We start from the raw sequence: 15,539 nt of genomic DNA, 5'->3' as shown, positions 1-15,539 counted from the left end.
AGACACGTGTCCGCAGCTGTCAGAAGTTTCTAGCTTCCTTCTGTTCTGGATCTCACAAGGAAGTAGAGGATAAGAACGGTAAAGTTAGGACTGTTTACACTTGTACTAATGTGGTTGCCACCACACATGGCTCTTGGCTCCTGAAATAAGGCTAGTCCGAATTGAGATGTGCTGTAGGTGTAAAAAAACACCAGAGTTTGAATACTTAGTTTAAATATATATATATATATATATATATATATATATATATATAATTATATATAAATATAATTTTTTAGTATTTGTTGAAATGTTAACATTTAGGATATATCAGGTGGACTTCAAATATATTATTAAGTTCACCTGTTTATATATATATATATATAAGATTTTATTTATTTACTTGACAGAACGAGACACAGCGAGAGAGGGAACACAAGCAAGGGAGTGGGAGAGGGAGAAGCAGGCGCCCCTCTGATCAAGGAACCTGATGTGGGGCTCAATCCCAGGACCCTGGGATCATGACATGAGCCAAGGACAGATGCTTAATGACTGACCCACCCAGGTGCCCCACCTGCTTGTATTTTTTAATGTAGCTACTAAAAATTTAAAATTGTTTGTGACTTCCATGATATTTCTATTAATTTCTATTTATGACACTGACTTAGATCCCTTGCAGGATATAAGTACACAGACATAGGTGTCCGTGCACTCATACATTATTAGAGTATTTTTTATGTCCCAGGCACTATTTCAGGTGACAGAGCAGTGGATAAGACAGACACTGCTTCTGTCCTTACAGAACGTAAGCTTGAGTGTGGAGGAAAGGCAAGCAGTATGTCTGCTCATGAAAAGGGCGATGGAAAACAAAGCAGGCTGAGCAGTCACTCGGACGTGGGAGGAGTTGGTATTTCTGAGAAGGTGATCAGTGAAGTGATATGCAAGCAATGACCAAAATGACGAGAAGCCGCAAACTATGCAAAGATCTTGGGGTCAACTTTGTAGGCAGGAATGCAAAGCCTCAGAAGCAGAAATGAGCTTGATTTGTTGAAAGGACAAGGTCATCGGGAACAGGGCGGGTACGGAGAAGGCTCCCACAGAACCTTGGCAAGAGGCTTGGATTCTGTTCAAGTGTTCTGAGAAATCGTTGGGTCATTTTTAAAGAGTGGGGATATGCCCCAAATTCTCTTTGTAAAGGACGATGTCCCCAGTCTCTGTGGAGCTAGACTGAAGCAGGGGGAGAAAGAGGGCAGGGAGCAGAGCTGGGAGGCCGCTGCGCTAGTCCAGGCCAGAGTTACCGGTGGGCTGGCCCCAGGGGCAGGGGCTGAAGCTGTCAGATTTGTGATAATATTTTGAAGATGGCTGAGAAGACCTGCTGACTGCTGTGGGAAGAACAAGCAGAATCAAGGATAACTTAAACTTCTGGCCTCAAAAAACAGAGGGAGCAAGGTGTTGATGGTGGGAGAGGGGCTCGTGATGAAACACGTCTGGGGCAGAATTCAAGACTTTGGGTTTGGACACGTTAGGGTTGTAATGACGTCAAGTGAGGCCGTTGATAGACAAGGCTGCGTGAAGCTGGGGAGAGACCGGGGCTGGAGGCAGGCTAATGAGTCAGCAGGATGGGGGTGGCATGTGATCCCTGGGGACGGATTAGATCCTCTAACAGGGAGAAGAAAAGAGGGTTAAGGAACAGGCCCCAGAGCAATCCAAAAGCTTGGTGTCAGGAGACAGAAAAGGCGCAGTCAGCAAAGTGGGAAAAAAGGCGGGAGATCCTAATACCCCGGATAAGAATGAAGAAACGAGCTTTCAAGTAGAGGGTGGTCCACTGAATCAGAAACTTCTTTAGAAATAACTACTCCAGGCACTTGTAGCTCCTTCCTCCCAAGCTCCAGCTCCTTAAGGGCTGAACGCCATCTTGTGCATGAGGGTTTTGCACAGGCTTTAGTGCCAGAAACATGGGCTCCCCGGCTTAGGAGTTGCATCACCTTGGTTAAGTTACTTAACTTGTCTGGGCCTTGATCTACAGCCCCTCCATGCTCATCACTACACACCCAAGGGAATGCCTCCAATAGCATCCCATAAGCACAGCTTACTGTCACTTTCGTGTTTTAACTTCCTTATACGACTATGTTGGGATCCCCTAGGACTGGTTATAGGCAGACTTGAATCAAACAGGACTGTTCGATCTATATAACCATGGGCCTGTTGCTTAATCTTTGGGCAGATGTTCCCGCTTTTTAAAACAGAGATACTAGGGTGCTTGGTGGCTCAGTGGGTTAAAGCCTCTGCCTTCGGCTCAGGTCGTGGTCCCAGGGACCAGGGACGGGGCCCCACATCAGGCTCTTTGCTCAGCAAGGAGCCTGCTTCCCTTCCTCTCTCTCTCTCTGCCTGCCTCTCTGCCTGCTTGTAATCTCTGTCAAATAAATAAATAAATATTAAAAAACAAAACAAAAGAAAAAACCAGAGATACTATTGGTGCCTGGGTGGCTCAGTCAGTTAAGCATACGCCTGTGGATCAGGTCATAATCCCAGGGTCCTGTATCAAGCCCCATGTTGGGCTCCCTGCTCTGTGGGGAGTCCACTTCTTCTTCTCCCTCTACCCTTATAGCCCCACTTGTGCTTGCTCTCTTGCTCTCTCTCATGCTCTAATAAATAAAGTCTTAAAACAAGGATACTATATACCTCATAGACAGTTGTTATACGAAAATTAAATCTGATAATGATATGCTTGGCAGAATAAAAGCTCACTAAGCTGTATTTATCATCTTGGTATCTACAACACCAATACTCTCAATGCCTGTGGACTGACAGGTAACTTGAGAAGGTAAGGACATAGCAAACCCTCCTTCCAGACAGCTAGGATGGAGAAAGGGAGGTATAGTCAGCTGCTACTCACACCCAGTGAGCCTGGACAGGGCCAGCATGGTGAGCTAATAAAGCAAATACAGATCACTCATCATTCTGGGAAATATCAGGGATGTCTCCCCCTTCCCTATTTTGTTGAGTGGAACCCCACCATCCAGATCAGCATTCAAGCTAGAAATTCAAGCATTATCTGAGAGTCCTTCTTGTCAGTCATCCCCTGCCATCTTATTAGTTAACAAGATGCAGTCTATTGTGGCTTCAAAATGCCATACTTTGGGGTGCCTGGGTGGCTCAGTGGGTTGGGCCTCTGCCTTCAGCTCAGGTCATGATTTCTGGGTCCTGGGATCGTGCCCAGCATTAGGCTCTCTATTCAGCAGGGAGCCTGCTTCCCCCTCTCTCTGCCTGTCTCTCTGCCTACTTGTGATCTCTCTGTTAAATAAATACATAAAATCTTTAAAAAAAAAATGCCATACTTCCATCAAATCCAAGACGCCAACCCTTCTAAGACACGTGAGACACACCATTATGTTCTGCAGTTCTAAGAAAGAAAAAAATGCTGCCACTGAAACTGTGACATGCCACTGACTTTTAGAAGCATCCAAGTTCCAGAGATCTTAAAACGTGGGAGAAGAACAGTACATCTTACAGTTGATGAAACTGTATGTCTCATTCCATCACTGCTCCCTTCGCTCAGACCTTCACCATTGCTTGCCTAGACTAGGATTGGAAGCTCCTACTCATCTTCCCTACCCTCATCCTCTGATGTCAAAAGGCCAATATTACCAACTCCCTACCCCAAATCTTTCAATTAAACCTTCTCTTGTGGCCCCTGGCCTGCATTCTTCACTTTAAATTGGCTGCAGCTCCCCAGATGTCATATATTCCATAGTCTGGAATCCCTTTTCCTACCATTCTTCAACTACTTATCTCCTAGCTATTAGAAGTAAGTTTTCTAGCCAGGGCTTACCTCACTCCAACCCTCCTGCCTGCCGGGACTGGTTTGGTTAACACGGCTTGTTAAATGGAGATCCCTTTCTTCATTCACAAATAAATGAACCCTACTCCAAACTCCAAAGACAACTGTCCTGCAGAGGACAGTCAGGGTCTCCAAACAAGCTCTAACTCTTGTTTTTTTTTTTTTTTTTCCTTTTTAAGATTTTTTCTTTATTTGACAGACAGAGATCACAATTAGGCAGAGAGGCAGGCAGAGAGGGAGGAGGAAGCAGGCTCCCTGCTGAGCAGAGAGCCCATTGTGGGGCTCCATCCCAGGACCCTGGGACCATGACCTGAGCCGAAGGCAGAGGCTTTAACCCACTGAGCCACTCAGGCGCCCCTCTTGTTTTTCAATACCTACATGGGCGTCTGCTCTTCCAAGAAGTCTTCCCAGATTCTCCAAGCTGGGTTAGGTACCCTGATGTGGTGCTGCATATCCCATGCATACCACTGTCATAGCCCTTTTTATTCCACATTGTAATTGTTGACTCGGTTTCTCCCCCACTAGGCTGAGAGCTCCTTGGACACAGGTGCCTGTTTTACTCAGCTGTGTTTTCTCCAAAACCTGGATCCTAGAAGGCACTTAATACTTATAAAATGGTTGAATGGGGCGGGGTGGGGGGGCGGTGCCTGGGTGGCTCAATTGGTTGAGAGTCTGCTTTGGCTCAGGTCATGGTCCCAGGTCCTGGGACTGAGCCCCATATTGGGCTCTCTGTTCGGTGGGGAGTCGGCTTCTCCTCTCCCTCTGCTTGTGCTGTCAAATAAATACATAAAATCTTAAAAAAATAAAAATAAGATGGTTGAATGGGTAAATGGCTGGGTGAATGGAAAATGGTTACTGTCTATAGCCAGTGGTGCTAGTTCCTCACTCTGAGATGCTACCTCCAAAACACTTCACTTTGCCATGACTTTCCCCAAGCTTGGTTAATTGGCGGAAGAGCAAAGAGCAATGGCACTACCTGGTGGTCAGTGCGGGAAGCGCACCTTACTGAATGGCAGGACTTTTTTTTTTTTTCTGCTCCAGTGGTTATGAAATGTCCAGTGAGGAGGATTTGTGTTTTAAAAAGCCCAAGCTGATGACTGTGTGCAGAATGGATTGGAGAAGGGATCCATGAGGAAGTGGGGATACCAGCTGGGAAGGTGATTTTGTCAGACCTGAGTCCAGGTCCAGATCTGTGACTTGAACACTACCATGCTTAGCCACTGGTGATACTGCCTCTTTTTCCCAGGACCTTCTTTTCTCCCTCTCAACTGAGCACTGTGGCAGGGATTCCAATGATTTCTGCCTTCCGGCATTCCTGCCTTTGTGTAATTCCCTCCTTCGAGCGTGGGCCTGCCTCTGACTTGCTTCTTACAGACAGAACACAGCCAAAGGATGAGCTGTCACTCCCGAGAGGAAGACTACACAATACTGGCACTTTCATCCTGCTGGCAGACTCGTCCTTGCTGGTTTTCATCAAGTTGCCATGTCAGGGAGACCCATGTGCCAAGGAACTGAAGTCAGTTTGGGGTTAATAAGAGTCAACAAACTCAGTCCAACACCCTTGAGGAACTGAAATTCTGCCAACAGCCTAAGTGAGCTGGGAGACAGGCCCTTCTCCAGCCTTCAGATGAGAACCCAGCCCTGGCCAACCATGGGATTGCGGTCTGTGAAAACCTTGAAGCAGAGGGCCCAGGGAAGTGTGCATTAACTCCTGACCCAGAGAAACTAGGGGACCATAAACGTGTGCTGGTTTGAACTACCATGTTTTTGGTCATGTGTGCAGCAACAGATGACTAATAAGCACCAGCTCCAAATGTGTTATTAGCATGCAGGTCAGGAGCTTGTGAAAACCTCGGGAACCTTCTGCAGTCAGAATCAACTACTGTACCACTAATATGTCTGTGTGTGTGCACGCGCGCACGCGTGCACACGTGTCCCCAAGGCCATATCCAACAGAGGCTTTTACAGCTGACTTGTCAAAGCGTTCCCCTGTGAAATGAGTGATGGGTCACCTGGGTGACCCTGTCAGGTTCTAGCCCCGTCCTGTGCCAGAGCTGCACTAACGGCTAACTAGCCTTGACCCCAACTTTTTTTTTTTAATTTTCAAGTTTCTTATTAAATTCTAGTTAGTTAACATATATGCAATATTGGTTTCAGTAGTAGAATTTAGTGATTTATCACTTACGTGCAACACCCAGGACTCATCACAACAGATGCACTGCTCAATCCCCAACACCCATCTAGCCCGATCCTCCTACCTCCCTCCAACAACCCTTAGTTTCTTCTTTTTTTTTTTTTTTTAAGATTTTATTTATTTCTTTGACAGAGAGATATCTCTATCTCTCTGTAGGCAGAGCAGAGGGCAGAGGGGAGGGTATATGAGGCCCCCTGCTGAGCAGAGAGCCTGATGCGGGGTTTGATCCCAGGACGCTGGGATCATGACCCGAGCTGAAGGCAGCTGCTTAACCAACTGAACACCCAGACGAGCCCCTACCTTTTTTTTTTTTTTTAAGATTTTACTTAGCTCAGTTTGTTCTTTACATTTAAGAGTCTCTCTCATGGTTTGCCTCTTTTTTTTCCCCGTGTTCAACCTCAACCCAAATTCAAACACTTCAGGTACAAAAAGACCAAAAAAAAGTCTTCTCTGGAAAATGTCTCACCAAACTTTATGTGAGAAAAGGACTCTTCTTTTTCTAATACTCTGACTTGTGGGAGAACAGCTGGAGATAAAGGAGAAGGAAAGGACATTGGCCAATACTCTGAAAGTGACTTGCTGGGTACCTGTGACCCAGAGAGGATCCAAAGAGACTGACAGGATTCATTACCATCCTAACTAAAAGTAATAGTGATAGCATTTATATTCACACAGGGTCTCTTTTCTTTTTTTAATTTTATTTGAGAGAGGAGAGGTGAGAGAAAGAGTGCGTGTGCAAGACTCAGTGAGTGCACACATGAGATGGGAGAGAGGCAGAGCGAGAAGCAGACTCCCTGCTTGATCCCAGGACCCCAGGATCATGACCTGAGCAGAAGGCAGACACTTAACTACTTAACCAACTGAGCCCCCCAGGTGCCCCACACAGGGTCTCTACTCAACAAGTTCATGATTCACCCACAACACCTTAATTCGCATGCCACCTCCCATCAAGGCGGAGAGTGAGGGCAACAAGGAGGTGACAGGACCTTGCTGTGAGAGCTGTTTATGAGTGTCCACTCTCAGTCAGTCCCGAAGGTGGGTTCAGTGCTTGGAGGCAGAGCTGCTGACTGGCTTAGCAACTTGTTCACTGTGTTGATTTTGGCATCGTGTTTCTCAATGTCCTCATACGGAGTCCAGGACAAGTCATGCTGTAGCTTGTAGGCACCAAGGAAGTCATGTGGACAACCCGTCCCCCATTCCTAGAGAAGGCAAAGGAGTCAGTTCTCATCAGGGTAGGAGGTAAAGAAATTAGGTTCGTTTCCTCATTTTATGTCACAAATTTCTTTTTTGGTTTTTCCATTCAGACCAGTCAGAATCATCCTCATTGCATCACACATGAGATCCCTGTCTTAACAGAGATAATGACTGTAAAATAATTTAAGTGTATTTTTCATGTATATTTTTTCTAAGAGTCATGCCTGGGCTCACAACACCTCTAATTTTCTAGAAAACATTTATTAACCCTATGCCTACATTTTTCTCAAAGACCACAGTAGATTTTTGTGCAAAAATAAACTTTTTTAAAAAACCCTTGAATAGGGGCACCTGGGTGGCTCAGTGGGTTAAGCCTCTGCTTTCGGCTCAGGTCATGATCCCAGGGTCCTGGGATCGAGCCCCACATCAGGCTCTCTGCTCAGCAGGGAGCCTGCTTCCCCTCTCTCTCTGCCTGCCTCTCTGCCTACTTGTGATTTTTCTGTCAAATAAATAAATAAAATCTTAAAAAAAAAAACCTTGAATAATTCACTTTATTTCTGCTTATTAGTAAATTAATGGTCATTACTGGTTGGCCTGGATATATTTTGTTTCAAAAGTATATGCCATCCAGTTATAAACATGGTAGAAAAACACGAGACTTTTATATAACTTTCAATATCACAACTGAAAAGTTTTGAGATTATTTTATAAATATGTAGACCCATATGCACATGATTCTTTTGGATAATTCTCAATATATCCCCATCATCAGTTAGCAAGATGAAGCTTTTTTTTTTCCCCCAAACATAGATATCACCAGTTAGCAAGATGAAGCTGTTATTTTTTTACAAACAGAAACACTGCCTGGTATTTTCCAAAGTTGAGAGTATATACATTGTCAAGTAAAAATGTACTTTATTTCATTGAAATTTAAAAGAATGTTATTATTAGTTGTTTCAAAATGCTCACTGTAAAAAAAAAATACACAAAACACAAAAAACAAGAAGGGGGGTAAATTTTTTTCACAGACAGTAAGAAAAGAAACATCCTCTGCCCTTAATTTGATGTATCATATTCATTTGAAAAAAATAATAGCTGGATTCTTCAGTAAAAAATTCAATAGTATTCAAACCCAACTTATTTTATTAGTTATCTTAAATATTGTCTTACTATCTAAAAAAAATCTTTGAAATATAAAAAATGTCACTGGGTACTTGTTGACAAGTTTCTCATAATGACATATTAATATTGTGATAAACAAAAGCTAACAACAGCCATTTGTACCAGTAAAAAAATAAATGTTCTTACCTTTGGAGAAATAATAGAAAAATACTGCTGACCACTGTCCCGTTTATAAAGGTAGTAAATGTTGCCAGGTTTTTTTACTATATTGCAAGCTACATGATGTAAGTCAGCGTCTCTGTGAGCGTCTTCCAGTATCTAAGAACCGCAGAGATGTATAAAGTTAAGTATTAGGTGTAACAGGCACTCACACTTGATTATCCCAGTCAAAATCGGGAAATTCCTCAATGCTTAGGAATTGCTCCCCATAGCAATTACTCACTACTAGGATTCAGATGGTTCTGAAGACACAAAAGTTAAGACTGCTACTAAACTGTAAAAATGCCTTTAAAAGAATTATATTTTAAAATGTCGAACACGACAGGCTGTGAATAGCTTTTCAATTTCTTTCCTGTTTTTCTGTGGTAAGTACATTTCTTTTATACCTGAGAACCTATCTTCCCCCTCAAAATGCTTCGCCTCACTGAAACTGTCTCCCAGTGAGAAAGCTTATCTTGTACATAACCTCTTGAGCCTGTTCTAGTTCACTCAACACTTCTCTATTTCTAGAAGGTACTGAAGACTTAAATAAGTTAAATGATTATAAGAGAGATCAGTCAATATTGTGAATTAAATGAAGAAAATGAATGCCTGCCTAAAAGCCGTTATTTACCTTCCTGGCTTGTTCTTGTAAATGTTGGATTTGTTCAGCTATGACTGTCAGTTTGTTGGTGGCATTTGCTCGGATGAATTCATCAGCCTAAAGGTGAGACAAAAGCAAAGGGTAGGTGGAAAAAGGATAAGACTTCTACAATGTTCTTATTTAGAGCCCAGAGTGAGGAGTCACCTCAACATCTTTGCTTATGCCTAATATTCTTCCTGTCCTCCCCATAACTCCACGAGTGCCCACTCCTTGCCTTCGTCAGCACTGCTTATGAGAAGTCTCCCTTGACATGGCCCCACACCACAGAAAGGTCCTCCTTCTCTTCTATGTCCCATAGCTTTCTCCCTTCTTCACTCTATATTCTAGACACCACTGCACTTCAGTCCTCCTCCATGCCCTACTCCCATGTGCTACCACATACACTGAATACATGCAACATGTTCTCCTCCTTACTCTTTGCCTGATTAAACCCACTCATTCCTCAGGCCTCCCTCTATTTTCTCATGCTTAAATGTTTCTGAAAGCAGGGACAGGTCTTACAATAAAAATCCAAAGATACTTGTGATAGGGCTCTTATCACCTCTTATGTAGTAATTTATATACAGAAACTACCTATTAATCTGACCATTACCTCGGCTAAATTATTTACATCAAACCTATCTATATTTTAACTTATTAAACTATTAAATTAAATTAAACTATTAAATTTTAACTTATTTGTATTCCTAATTGTTACTTCAAATGTATTTTTAAAGATAGCACTAGTATGTAGACCTGAAACAAAGTTATAATGTACACAGGCGACTGCCTGTCATGTGCTAGGAAACGCAACTGAAGGCAACTGAAAATTGCTTAAAATAAATAATTTTCAAAGCCAGAGAGACAGGTGTGACCAATTTATGTACTGGGAAGGGTCATCACTCAGGCATCAGAAATCTGTCAGAATTCCAGTTTACTTTCAAAAAAGCTGATTAATGTCCAGTGGTATACAATTAAGTTAAGTTAAGGAGAAGAAATTAGGAGGTTGAACTAGAACGAAAAACTATCAAGAGAATTTGCTGGTTAGTTAAGGACGCTCAAGGTAAAAGTCAGGTATAAGGCAGTACCTGACTTATCATGCAAAAACACAAGCAAACCTGTTAATAAACAGGGTCAATCATTTATCTGTTCCACAAATACAGATTGAGCAACCACTGTGTGTCAGACCCCATGCCAGGCCCTGAGTGCACGGGCAAATCAGAGAAAGAGGGCCCACCTCTGACAAGATTATAGCCAAAAACACTAGCCTTTAGAATATGAATCAAGTAACATGGAATTTTTTATTTTCTAGCAGTTGTGTTAAAAGTAAAAATAAGTAAAATTCATTCTAATAATATACTTAACCCAATATATCAAACCACTTTATCATTCCAACATTTAATCAGTATAAAACAATTTTAATGAGATATTTTATTATTCATACTAAGTATGATTTTTATACCCCCATACTATCAACTAGGATGCCAAATTTTGATCAGAAATCCTCAATCTGTATAAAATTATAGTTAAAAGAGTCAATTCACATACTCAGCTTGTTCCAAATATACTTAAGAGTGTCCAATAACAGAATCAATTATCAGATTTTAAAATGCAAATTAGTTAAAATTACATAAAATTTAAAATTCAGTTTCTCAACTGCACTAACCACACATTCCAAGTACTCACCATATGTGGGTAAAAGCTACATAATGAACACCACAGCTCTGGTGAGTAATACAGACACCAACAAGAAAGACAATTAGAGCTAATATTATATGGACTCAGAATAATGATGCACTATTATGAAGGAAATAACTCTTAATTATGTGGTAGAAGGAGATCAAGGTAATGAGTGAAGTAACTGGTGTAGTAACAGGGAGTGAAGAGGATTGTAGGGATTGGAATATGTGTAGCCTAGAGGCAAATTCAATTTAATAATACTTCATTTGGATGGGGTGGGGTAGAGCCATTCTACAGACAAGGCCTCACCAAGGATGTGACATGTGACTTAGGTCTGAACAAAAGGAAAAGGCCAACCAGGCAAAAACTGAAGATGTGTTTGAAGAGTAGTTAGTGAGGGGGTTGTCAAAGGGGGGGGGGCAAGGGAGGCGCCTGGGTGGCTCAGTGGGTTAAAGCCTCTGCCTTTGGCTCAGGTCATGACCTCAAGGTCCTGGTATTGAGCCCCGCATTGGGCTCTCTGCTCAGCGGGGAGTCTGCTTCCTCCTCTCTCTCTCTGCCTGCTTGTAATCTCTCTCTGTCAAATAAATAAAATCTTTAAAGGCGGGGGGGGGGGGGGGGAGAACACACAAGGCCTTAAGGCCCATGGTGAAAGTGCTGCATTTTGTTCCAAGGAGAATGAGGCACCTATGGTCAAGCTGAGAAAGTAGGTGATTTCTAGAGCTAAGAGTTCTAGGTTAGGAGTGGAGTGGCCTCATTATTCGTCTTCTTCTTCTTAAGGGGGTTAGCAGCAAATCTCTTCCTTGTAAACAAAAGAGCCTAATTCAAACAGAAATGAAGAGAAAAGTACTCATAATTACTAAACACAAACTCTGGTCCCAATCATTGTGAGGCTCTTCAGAAAAATTATCTCATTTAGTTTTTTTTAACATCTTATGAAGTTGGAGATTATTTCAGTCTCATTTTAGGAACTGATACTCAGGTGAAAGCAACCTGTCCAAGAGTTCACAGCTAATAAATGGCAGTTGAAGATCTGAACACAAATCAGTCGATTCCAAATTTCATGCCTTAATACTGGCCCGTGTGTTTTCTGAACACACATTAATACCAAAATGGCGTTATCAGCTGTCAGCCCTGCTAGAAAGTACATTTCAAGACACAGTCAGTAAATATGCTTGATTCAACCTGTTTGTCTCTAGTGTTTTTAATTCAGAGGCTCAATATCGATAACATTGGAAAAAAACAAGCAGCAGAATAATGCAGCCTCTGTATAATCTGTAGATTATATGCTGTAGGGCAAAAACAGTGTTCCATCTCTGCTTCGGGCTACTCTAATAAACACGATGGTCACTCGGTAACTTATGAAAATGTTTGCCTAAGCTTTGGGCCTGGTTGCCTCCCTCCCAATAAGTGATCTAATTAAAGAGACACATGAAATTCTCCTAATCCATAAAAGTTATACTTTGCTCCCTAACTTGCTTGAATCAAAGGCACCTTCCTAAGCATTTGAATATGTCTTAATTAAAAACAAAACAAAACACCCAGAGGGGAGGCGGGGTGACTTGGTTTCAGCTGATGTTGTGATCTCAGGGTCATGAGATCGAGCTCTGCACCGGGCTCCAGACTCAGCATGGATGGAGTTTGATTGAGAGTCTTTCCCTCCTTCTCCCTCTGCCCTTCCCACTTGTGTAGGTGTGCTCTCTCGGGAGCTCTGCCTCTCTAAAATCAATCAATCAATCTTAAAAGAAAAAAAAAAAAACCACCCTGAAATACAGAGATGTATATGTGATGGAATTTGAGCACATTAGTAATTAAATATTTTTAAGCAAAATAAAGACCTCTGAATATAACCAAGGCCAATGCAAGAGTGCATACAAGGATGAAGGGATATCAGAAGCATTAAAGCAGCAGGCCTATGTATCTACATTCTAAAGAGGGTTCTACAACTAAAAGTTGTAGAAAGTACATGGAATTTGCTTTTCACAGTTTTGGCTCCAGAAGCTCTCCTAGTTGAAACCCTGCATTTTACAGATATAGAAACTGAAGTCAAGGGGTGCATGGGTGGGTTAGCATGAGATGCTTGATTTTGGCTCACGTCATGATCTCAGGGTCCCGGGACCCACAATGCCCTCAGCAGGGAGTCTGCTTGAAGATTCTCTCCCTCTCTGATAAATAAATCTTTAAAAAGAAGGTGAAGCCCGAGAAAAGCAATTTGCTTCAAGTCACATGCAAGTTAATACCAAAAGGCGGGGAAACCAAAAGACAACTGACAGTATGGGAGAAGATATTTGCAAACAACATATCAGATAAAGGACTAGTGTCCAAAATCTATAAGAGACTTAGCAAACTCAACACCCAAAGAACAAATAATCCAATCAAGAAATGGGCAGAGGACATGAACAGACATTTCTGCAAAGAAGACATCCAGATGGCCAACAGACACATGAAAAAGTGCTCCATATCACTCGGCATCAGGGAAATACAAATCAAAACCACAATGAGATATCACCTCACACCAGTCAGAATGGCTAAAATCAACAAGTCAGGAAATGACAGATGCTGGCGAGGATGCGGAGAAAGGGGAACCCTCCTACACTGTTGGTGGGAATGCAAGCTGGTGCAACCACTCTCGAAAACAGCATGGAGGTTCCTCAAAATGTTGAAAATAGAACTGCCCTATGACCCAGCAATTGCACTACTGGGTATTTACCCTAAAGATACAAACGTAGTGATCCGAAGGGGCACGTGCACCCGAATGTTTATAGCAGCAATGTCCACAATAGCCAAACTATGGAAAGAACCTAGATGTCCATCAAAAGATGAATGGATCAAGAAGATGTGGTATATATACACAATGGAATACTATGCAGCCATCAAAAGAAATGAAATCTTGCCATTTGAGACAACGTGGATGGAACTAGAGCATATCATGCTTAGCGAAATAAGTCAAGCAGAGAAAGACAACTATCATATGATCTCTCTGATATGAGGAAGTGGTGATGCAACATGGGGGCTTAAGTGGGTAGGAGAAGAATAAATGAGACAAGATGGGATTGGGAGGGAGACAAACCATAAATGACTCTTAATCTCACAAAACAAACTGAGGGTTGCTGGGGGGGAGGGGGTTGGGAGAAGGGGGGTGGGGTTATGGACATTGGGGAGGGTATGTGCTTTGGAGTGCTGTGAAGCCTGTAAACCTGGCAATTCACAGACCTGTACCCCTGGGGATAAAAATATATGTTTATAAAAAATAGAAAATTATTAAAAAGAAAAATACCAAAAGGTGGGGCAGTGCCTGGTGGCTCAGCTGGTTAGGAGAAAGATTTCTGATGTCAGCTCAGGTCTTGATCTCAACTGGGTGAGTTCAAGCTGCATGGGACTCCACACTGGGTGTGGAGCCTACTTAACAAATGAAACAAACAAACAAAAAACCCTCTAAAGTGGGATTAACACTCATGTGTCCAAACTTCCAATGCTTTTTCTGTTATTTCACATTTCCTCTCTCTTTTTTTTTTTTTTTTTTGCTTTTGGCAATGCATATCTAAGCACTGGGCTTGGGAATGTTGTCCAGTGAATGACAGCACAGGACAAAACTTAAGAGTCCTTGTCCTTCCAGAAGATGTTACGTTCTAAAAGCATTCAGGTCACAGATAAAGATTATACGAGAGGCAGTTTAAAGTAAGTGGACTATACATCCCTGCAGAATCTGCGTTAGAGTGATCCCGAAACTTCCACGGAAACTTCTCTTCACCCATAAAATGGGAAGAAGAACCTAGGTACTTCTTACCTTCCAGGGCTGTCCTAGGGCCCAAATGAAATACTGAATTTTGGGGACGCCTGCGTGGCTCAGTTGGTTAAGCAGCTGCCTTTGGCTCAGGTCACGATCCCAGGGTCCTGGGATCGAGTCCCGCATCGGGCTCCTTACTCGGCAGGGAGCCTGCTTCTCCCTCTGCCTCTGCCTGCCTCTCTGTCTGCCTGTGCTCACTCGCTCTCTCTCTCTCTGTCTCTGACAAATAAATAAATAAAATCTTTTAAAAAAAAAAAAAAAAAAAAGAAATACTGAATTTTGGAAGTGCGTGCAAAACTTCCCGCCAAAGAATACGGGCACTCATGCGGCAGCTGAAGGAGACTTTGGTCTCAGAAGTTCAGAGTTCGAGTCAAGGGCAATCGGTTTTCCCGTGTTGTACAATGCAGACAAAACAAATGCTACCCCACGCCAGGTGGCTGTTGAGGTCCCAGTCCTAAGACGCAGGGCCAAACGTGAACCAAGACGGTAATTTACTTCCCCAGCCGCACTTCCTCACCTTCTGCACCTGCTCTGCGAGCGCCACGAGGTCTAAGGGGTCCCCGACCCGGTGGGTGTGGTAGGGGCTCACCAGGGCCAGGCCGCCGGGGGTCGCGGTGCGCTCCACCAGGGTTCCTGCGACACCTACCCAGGAACACAGCCCGTGAGCGCCCGCCCTCGGCCTCCCGCGCAACCCGGGAGACTAGCTGCTCCGTGAGGGCTTCTTTCCCCGGCCGGACTCCCGTCCTGCCTACCTCCCCGACCTGTCGCCGGCTGAACGCTTTGGTTTTCGGGGACCTCCTCCGCCTGCCCCAGCCTCTTGGCGTCCTCCATGACAACACCTGAAGCTTCCTACCACCCTCCCGTCAGGAGGCGGAAGAGCATGCGCATAAAGGCCCGTGGGCGG

General features: G+C 43.3%; 1 protein-coding gene across 4 annotated transcripts; it reads right to left on the bottom strand.

Moving 5' to 3' along the window:
• Positions 1–6,691: 6,691 nt before the first annotated feature.
• On the bottom strand, positions 6,692–15,535 carry CUNH1orf50 (chromosome unknown C1orf50 homolog). Of its 4 annotated transcripts, none has more exons than XM_004740626.3 (5): positions 15,397–15,535; positions 15,153–15,277; positions 9,163–9,249; positions 8,517–8,648; positions 6,692–7,213 (listed from the first exon to the last, which is right to left on the bottom strand). In XM_004740626.3, exons 1-5 carry the CDS (start codon positions 15,464–15,466, stop codon positions 7,034–7,036), a joined length of 594 nt encoding a protein of 197 aa, XP_004740683.1. In that variant the 5' UTR covers positions 15,467–15,535; the 3' UTR covers positions 6,692–7,033. The 4 variants fall into 4 exon arrangements, with proteins under 4 accessions (XP_004740683.1, XP_044920274.1, XP_004740682.1 ...); XM_045064339.1 differs by having other exon boundaries at positions 15,153–15,268; XM_004740625.3 differs by having other exon boundaries at positions 15,388–15,534.
• Between the last annotated feature and the right edge of the window lie 4 nt (positions 15,536–15,539).

This window comes from Mustela putorius, unplaced genomic scaffold (assembly GCF_011764305.1).
Source record: "Mustela putorius furo isolate JIRA1106 unplaced genomic scaffold, ASM1176430v1.1 tig00003853_pilon_pilon_pilon, whole genome shotgun sequence".
NCBI classification, from domain to species: Eukaryota; Metazoa; Chordata; class Mammalia; order Carnivora; family Mustelidae; genus Mustela; species Mustela putorius.
This window is presented reverse-complemented; position numbering and strand designations above follow the sequence as displayed.